An 8,603-nucleotide genomic window follows, 5' to 3' on the forward strand; every position below is an offset into this window, starting at 1 on the left:
GTGGAGAGGAGGTAGAGAGATGGGGAGTAAAGCCCAGGAAGAAGGAAGGGGTGAGGAGAAGGTGTTTTATGAGCTTTATGAGTATGTAGACTGTGTCTGTCTCTGCAGAGCCTTCCATTGTAGCAATTAAATTGATCAGTCATAACACAAAGTGTTCAGATTCTTTGCATTTTGACATTCAAAATGAAGACTCTAGTGTATGATGGCTTTTTTTGGGTTTGTGTGCACACTTTATTTTTCAATAATTTCAACATTATTTATATTGTAGGTCATACAGGAGTGTCTGCCAGCATGATGAAGAAAAGAACTTCCCACAAGTAAGTTGTTAGTATTTGTACTAAAGTATAGCTCTCAGTAACTGGAAATGCTGTTCTAGAAATATATCTGTATTGTTCCACTGACTTTGTTCTTGAAAATCATGTGGAATAATACTCAGTCTTTATATGTGTGTTGAGTCAGACTTTCACTTCTTTCAGGAGGGTGATAGGAAAGAATGCCCATAGAAATAGAGGTTTAAACATTGTTCTGACTGTTAATATGACGTTGTCTTTGAATACAATTTTGTAATTCTTTCTGAAATTCAGAGAAAAGGAGTTCCAAGCCAGAAATCAGACGCCCATACTGTAGGATCTCTGTTCTCTGGCACAGAGTTCATGTGTTGTCACCCAGCCAATAAAAACTGCAGAGCATGCTTACCAATAATCCAGTCTGGAAGTAATCTTAAAAATATGTAATCTTGTATTCACTACCACTTTAGTTTTGAAACAGATTTTTCACTTTTAAAAAATAAAGAATATATTGAAATACTTCTGTAAGAAGGCTGCTGATTGATGTTGAAGGATACCTGATTGTCCCACATGTTCATGTAATGTTGTTTTCCCTCTACAACATACTTAAATGGTAGCAGCTGAACATGGGTGAGTAGCTGTGTGAAAATAAAGGTAATGTTCTGGGCATAATTGTTACTAGTGTCAAACAGCGAGGTTTGACAGTGATATGACTACAGATAATGTAGTTACATCTGGCTGCATCTGTGGTGGGAGAAATCTAAGCTGGGTAAGTGTGAAATACACTAAAATGTTATTAGCTATATTTTAAGTGTAAAGACTTACAGTGGTGCAACAATCAAAAGCTCTTTGTTTGGCAGGTGTATTTTCCACAATTAAGATAGTTAATCACTACTAACAGTGTTAACTGTTTCCTACAGACAACACCTGATGTAAAACTACTCTTAATTCCTTCCACCAGCTCATCATTATCCATTCTTGTCTACCTTCATAGAAGGCAAAGAGAAACATTTATTTGTCTAGGGGCAGTTAGAGTTGGTTAAAACTTAATTTCTCTTGTTCTCTTTCAACCGCTCAGAGAAAGGAGTGTTTGATGGGAAGACTATCAGAGGTGGGTTGCCTTTTGTACTTGAGGGTGGCTAGATTTGTCTTTATTGTTGTGTTAATATACACTTATTTAAATACCTAAATAGGCTGTAAATCTGTTAGCATGAAGGCTTTTATGGGGCATAAGAAGTTTTGATCCTAAGTGACATAATTTTGAGGCATTTAACTTGAGGGTCCAGCTTAGTTTTGTGTTAATTTAGTTTAGTTCACTTGTTTATTAATTATTTACTAGGGGGGGTTTTGTACCAAATCAAGATGACTTCCTACGCGCTGTCCCCAATTCGTTCTGAAAATGAGGCATAGTAGTAGAGAATTTCTTACATTTGTCGTTTACCATAAATGAGTAGGATATGAATGACCGTGTAATAATATATCCTGATTACTACTCTGAGCCCTTATGATAGACCTTGACTTACTAATGCATACTTTGTTACCAATTTAGTTAGTTAGTTACTTCTCATTTAAAGAAAAAGAGAAACAAGTCTAGTGGCACTCAAAGGCTGTCCAGGAGACTTCAGACTAGCTTTAGAAGGTTTGTGGCAGAGGAAGGAGCCAAAAGCCAAGAGGATAGAACAGGGCATGACTCAGTAATTGAGGATGTGGATGAGTAAATGAGCGGAGTGGATGAGTCTTCTGAACTATTCTTTACTAAATGGTAGTTAACTGTTGAACGTTTTGGGAACAATTCCTGTAGTTCTAGGACAGTTCTTCCAAGTGCTCTTGTCAATGGGCAGTGGTAATCTCTGTCAATATGAAGCTGACCTTCCTGGCATCAGATCAGTCAGTAATCTCCCAGATACCGTTCTTTCCACCCTTGATGCATAAGAAAAGAGTACAAGAAACAACGTAAATATAAAACAGTCCTTTCTTCATAGGCTCTCCATTTCTTGTAGTTGGCAATTCAAGGACTTGGAGGTGCAGGTTATACCTGCTATTTAGGTACAGGTGAACTTAAATATTTCAAAATTCTGGTCAAGCTAACTTTTAATCTTGGTTCCTGCAGCAGCTGAAGATGAAATTCACAGCTGAATTTGAGAGAGTACTGGAAGTACTTTAAAACTTTTGCCTCAACTAGTGTGCCTTACAGTCTGAATATTGTGAAAAGTAGTTAATAACAATTCTGCCATCACTATTCTGCTATTAGTGATAGTCTGTAATGGGATCACAATTGCCAAAAGTTTTGGGTCTTATTTTTAATAACTTTTCTGCTTAGTACCACAGAAGGCTTGAAATTCCACTGACTGTTGCTGTTGTACTGCATTTATACTGCTTCATAGTTTTCCTTCCCATTTTTCACAGTTATATCTTTTTTGCACATCTGTTGTGTATGGTTTTCTTTCACCCTTCTGGCTTTTTTACTTAGTACTACCCTGTGGTGGCTTTCTGAGATGAGATGGTAAGGTGTTTAAAAAACCCAAACCAAACAAACAAAAAAAAGCAAAACAAAACAAACAAAAAACCTTAACAACAACAAAGAAAAGAAACTATGACCACCAAACCTACATGGATAAAATAGTTAACTTTACTTGATAGGTTACTGGGAATTGCTGTTCTCCTTTTTATAAATGCTGGTTTGTCATTTAAGTACAACCCTGAAGTAATGGTTGATTTTTCTGCTACCGGTTCTGTGCAGTTCAGCATTAACATTGGTTTCTCTGGTAGCAGCTGCCAAATAAAAACTTGCATGAGGACCATATAAACACAACTTCAAAATCTGGGAAGAATTCCTTCTGCCTGTGTAGTCCTTAAAAAGTTTCTAAACTGTCCTGGTAATGAAACTTTCTCATGCCAGCTAGGTTTTACTTACTAGCTTACTGCCTTCAGGATAAAGAAGAGGATCTGAAATTTTTGGGGACTGAAGGGCTATTTACAGTGAGGATGTGTCTGATATGTCAACAGCTGTTTCCAGTACTTACTATTTTCTTGTTTTCCTGGCTCCATGTTTTATGTGTCCAGGAAAATTGTTATCCCATCTTCAAGAGCAAATCTTCGTGGAATTTCAAAGATAACTGTAATGAAACACAATTAAAAAAAAATAAAAAATGTGTGTTGAGCCTTCTGGATGTAGCATCATGGAAGATGGTGTACATTTGTATTACTTGGTGTATCATAGAAATAATGCGCTGTTGAGGAGTGGTTTGAGTTGGTTACTTGGATGTCTTACATGAAAATTTATCCATAACTATTACTTATAGGTAGTTACAAACTTCTGCTTGCTTTCTTACCACATGTTCAGATGCAAGAAGTTGGTTTTCCTTGGTAATTTACTAGTTTGAAAATCTCATTTCTTGCATTGCGAGCCAGTGTAAATGAGACTGAATGGCTGTTTAGTATCCACAAACAAAAATTTGAACTGCAAGTACATCTGAAGGGTACTTGACTTGTAATTAAATTTATAATGCTTTTTGCTCTCTGAGGCATTTTAAAGGTAGTGAACTCAGTTTGAACTCAGTTATGTAATCTTTTCCCATCATATTTTTCAAATGAGTGTGAAGCTTTTTGCTTTATTGTTCCAATTTAAACATTTAAGTGGATTAGGCAGAATAAAATTGACTGTGAGGTTGAACATCAGTAGTCTTATTTTTACCTTTTTCAACAATGATGCTTAGCAGCATAGATGAACTGCTTGAAATTGGTAAAACAACATTATCTTTTTTTAATGGTCAGTTGATTTTGCTTTAGAATGGAATTAAGATTCATTAGAATGAATAAGCTTCATACAAAACAATGTTTTTTATTGTGCCAAGGACCGGATCTCTGATCTCATTTTGTAACAGTAAACTATTACTTGCACTATTGCAGTTAAAAAACAAAACCCAAAAACCCCACATATATGCGCTTAAGCAAGAAGTAAGATTTGAAAACCCATTCTAGACAATGCCTCTTAACTGAAAGAGATTGGTGTTCTATAAATATCTGTGCTAGCGAAGTCAGAAATACAAAACCCTTAGTTTGATCTTGCTAAAAAGCTGAAATGATAACAAAAGTGAAATTTGATAAAACCCTTTGCTAGTATCTTCATGGTGAATGAAGGCCTGGTGGTGGGAAAAACTGGTGAAGGAATATTATGCCTTGTTTTTAATGGTTATGATTACATCTTCAGCATCAAGCATTGCCATGTCCATTAAGCATTACAGTGTCATGGAGTGAGTACATTACTCTGAAAGACTGCTTCCAGGATTTCACTGGTGCGATTGTTACTTGTCTTTTTTGGATCATACAGGGGCTTCTCTTAGAGCGTTGATCACTAAGGAAGAGTATTATTCTCTGCAATTGATAGTCTCTTTTAGATGTTGCTTTTAAGCATGCTACTGGTGTGCACATTTTACTGCCATTTAAATGAAGCGTGCTACAAGTAGTAAACCAAAAATTACTTTTACAACTGGTTAACATTTATGAGAATAATTACTGGGCAGTCCTAAAAGGAATCAGTATGTGTATTGTAACATGCTAAAATAGCTACAAGACTAATTTCTTATCACCAATATTATATCATAATATTTCTTACTTTAATTTGTATTCAGAATTGTCAATTTGTGTTTTTAATAACTGGGTAGAACAAAACTTTCTGTGATTTGAAACTGTCAGATAGCTTCCATGACCATTGACCAGAACAATTGTTACTTACCAGAGGGAATTTCCATACAACTTCCATGAAAATAGCAGAATAATAAAAAAGTATATTTGATCTATTATAGAATCACGGAATCATAGAATAGTTTGGGTTGGAAAGGACCTTAAGATCATCTAGTTCCAACCTGTATGCCATGGGCATGGAAACCTCACACTAGACCGTGTTACCCAAGGCCCTGTCCAACCTGGCCTTGAACACTGCCAGGGATGAAGCATTTACCACTTCTTTAGACAACCTGTGCCAGTGCTTCACCACCCTCACTATAAAGAATTTCTGCCTTAGATCCAACCTAAATCTCCCCTGTTTAAGTTTAAACCCATTCTCCCTTGTTCTGTCACTACACTCCCTGATGAAGAGTCCCTCTCCAGCATCTATATGGGCCCCCTTTAGCTACTGGAAGGCTGCTGTTAGGTCTCCTTTCCACATGAAGGAGTATCCATTCTATTGCTATTATGATTACATACCATTTTTCTTTTGCTATACTAAGAAGGAATGCAAGAGAAGTGTTGCTGCTAGCATCTGTCTTTAAAAATACTCAGGAGTCAAAAACATCTGTAAACAGATAAGGAAGCTAAATTTCCTTCAGATGAAAACAGGTTAGGGAAAACAAACACCCTGGAAGAATTTTAGTCAACCACTGGTAATGTTTTCACTGATGTCCTCATCCTGGGAGAGGAGCTGTGTTTACTCTTCTAGAGGGAGCAACCAGGTAGTAAAGTTATAATATCGCTAGGTGACTTGTGCTTTGAGACCTGATCGGGTAAGTTTGACTTTTGCCATTCAGTGTAGCAAGGGCTAAAATAGTTTTTTTGGCTTAAGCAAAGTAGTTTTAGAAAAAACTTAGTAAACTAACTTTACAACACACGTAAGAAATGTTTCGCTGCTTTTCAGTGTGTTTTTCTTTTTTCCAATATAGTATAATATGCTTTATACCCTAATTTTAGTAAGGTGCACATAACTATAAAACATATTGCCATGTCAAAGCATACAACTGTTGTCTACAGTAGAATCTTGAATATATGTATGTACTTGTTTAATATTATGTTTGTATCTGTGTACAGAAAGCATAGAAACAATGTGGGACCAAGCAAACCTATTTCTCAGCCACGAAGAAATATTGTAGGCTGCAGAATACAGCATGGATGGAAAGAAGGTAGTGGACCTATAACACAGTGGAAGGGCACAGTTCTTGATCAAGTTCCTGTAAATCCCTCTCTCTATCTTATAAAGTATGATGGATTTGACTGTGTGTATGGACTAGAACTGCACAAAGATGAAAGAGTTTCAGCACTAGAAGTTCTTCCAGACAGAGTTGGTAAGTGTTTTGGGTTTTTCTCCTAAATTCACATACAAATAACCTGACATTTACTATTAAATATTCTCCACAAATCTCTCCAGACTTGCCTCAAGGTAACATATGACCACTTTAATGTTACTAATCAATTTCATTGATGTCTCATGGCAGGTGATCTAAATGCTCTGTTTAAATTTTCTTGATTCCACAAAGATTTGATGATACCAGGGAGTGCATTGCTGGTTTTGGTCTTCAAGTAATAGGCAATACCTTCTGTAGGTTTTGTTTAGATTAATGTTTCTGTTAGAATTTAAATGGTTGGTATTTTCTGTTGTGTCTCTGACAGTAATGTCACATGTCCTCCTGTAACTTTCCTAAGTACTTTTAGTAATGGGGGGAAAGGGCATCTTCTAAGTGAAATAGCTTGATTAGTAGCAAGGGTTTTTGATCTTCAAAATTAGCAAAGTTCAGTATTTATTTACCCAAGGAATTACTAATTTATAAACAAAATAAGCTGGTGCTTCTTCTGACTGCAAAGCAATTGGTAGCAGTCTCTAGAGTGGCATTAGAGGGAACCAAACCCCAAAGTTTGATTAATAACTTCATAGAATAGTCTGTGATTGGCCTCTCTTCCTCTTCCCCCCTGCCTGCCTCTCCCTGTCTAGTGTCTGGTTAAAATAAAAAGAACCTGCTCTGCTGTGGCCTCAACTGATCTCCGTTTACCTTGCATTATGATTGTTTAACTGTAAGGAGTATAATGATATATTATTATTTAAATAACTGCTGCTGCTCTTCAGTAGTAAGCTTTTTGGAATGGACAGTATTTGTTTTGTATAGGAATTGATTTAGCTTCCAGTCAGAAGCTGCTTACAAGTCAGGGTAGAGATTATTTTTCACAAAGACATATATCTGTGCTTTTGAATGAACTTACTAAATGCTGTAATTTCAGCTTCATCTCGAATTAGTGATGCCCACCTGGCAGACACAATGATTGGTAAAGCTGTGGAACATATGTTTGAGACAGAGGATGGCTCAAAAGATGAGTGGAGGGGGATGGTTTTGGCTCGAGCTCCTATTATGAACACATGGTTTTATATCACCTATGAGAAAGATCCCGTCTTGTACATGTACCAACTCTTAGATGATTATAAAGAAGGTGACCTTCGCATTATGCCTGATTCGAGTAAGTAAGCCAGTTACTGTTTTCTTCTAGAAAGTGGTAGCTTTTTATATTAATCTTTGGCTGTGTTTTATTTATGGGCAAGAGAACTGACAAAGATCTTGTTTGTTACTCTGGTCATATTTTCCTAATTCTGGTGAAAATACCTACATACTACTGTGGAAGAGTTTCTGCTTGGATTTTTTAATGAAACTGACAAACCAGAAGTTTTCCACTCTTGTTTTCTTTCAGAAGTACCACAGCTTATTGAGATGGCTCTTGACTTGTGTTTCTGAAGCAGTTCTTGTGGGAGTGATATTTTGGGACCAACTTGTAATACAGTTAGATTCATTTCATTGGGCGAGGTGTCTTCAGCGTGAAAAACTTCTGAGTAGTTTCTTGAGGGAAAGAAGTACTAATCTTGTAAAAATTAATTTTCTCTCACTTGTTTCAGCACACTAGCAAGAATATTTCAGCAGATGGAGGGATACTTTTTCACGCTCTTCTTGCAGTGAAACTCATTGTGACTTTTCCAATTATTTTAGATGGATTTTAACAGAATCAATATTGTTCAAGAGATTTGGATAGCCAGTAAAAAAAGGGGAAAAAAAAAAAAAAAAGAAAATATGCTTGTAAAGAATACTTTTTTATTTCTCCCATGTACCTAAAACATACTCTGTGAAAGGGGAAATGAAAGGGGAAATCAGTCTGGGCTTAAAAGTAAATTAATGATTAGGTAACTGTCGTGGTTGCCTACGTAGTTCTTTGCATAAGTACTGGGTACAATCAATTTGTTGAGTTTGAAACTGTCATCCTTCACATCTAGCACTGATAACAGTCTGCTGGCTAAATAAACAAGTAGCACTTACTGGCATGTCTGTAGTTAATCATCTGCGTTTAGATACCTTTTTTGCTGTATCTTACTTGCCTGTTTGGTGCTTGTAAAGAGTGATCCACAAATGTTAATGGAAAAGTGACCTTCCTCTTCCTAAAGAAATAAAGCAAGCTCTTTCAGATTTGAACCTTCAATTAACTTGTTCTTTGTCTTACCTATTAAAAAGGACTTGGAATGTATTTTAAGTCTGCTTTGTTTTCTTGCACCTTTGGGGCTGGGATAGGGAA

General features: G+C 36.3%; 1 protein-coding gene across 1 annotated transcript in view; it reads left to right on the forward strand.

The window, feature by feature from the left end:
* The first annotated feature begins 269 nt into the window (after positions 1-269).
* The window catches only part of SPIN1 (spindlin 1), an 11,901-nt gene continuing 3,567 nt past the window's right edge, over positions 270-8,603 (forward strand). Inside the window, exons 1-3 of the mRNA XM_010014458.1 lie at positions 270-317; positions 6,090-6,343; positions 7,272-7,505. Of these exons, the coding sequence (XP_010012760.1) occupies positions 292-317; positions 6,090-6,343; positions 7,272-7,505 (514 nt within the window). The 5' untranslated portion in view covers positions 270-291. The remainder of the gene's footprint in view (positions 318-6,089; positions 6,344-7,271; positions 7,506-8,603) is intronic.

The sequence above is a fragment of the Nestor notabilis genome, unplaced genomic scaffold (assembly GCF_000696875.1).
Source record: "Nestor notabilis isolate BGI_N333 unplaced genomic scaffold, ASM69687v1 scaffold26525, whole genome shotgun sequence".
Taxonomy (NCBI): domain Eukaryota; kingdom Metazoa; phylum Chordata; class Aves; order Psittaciformes; family Psittacidae; genus Nestor; species Nestor notabilis.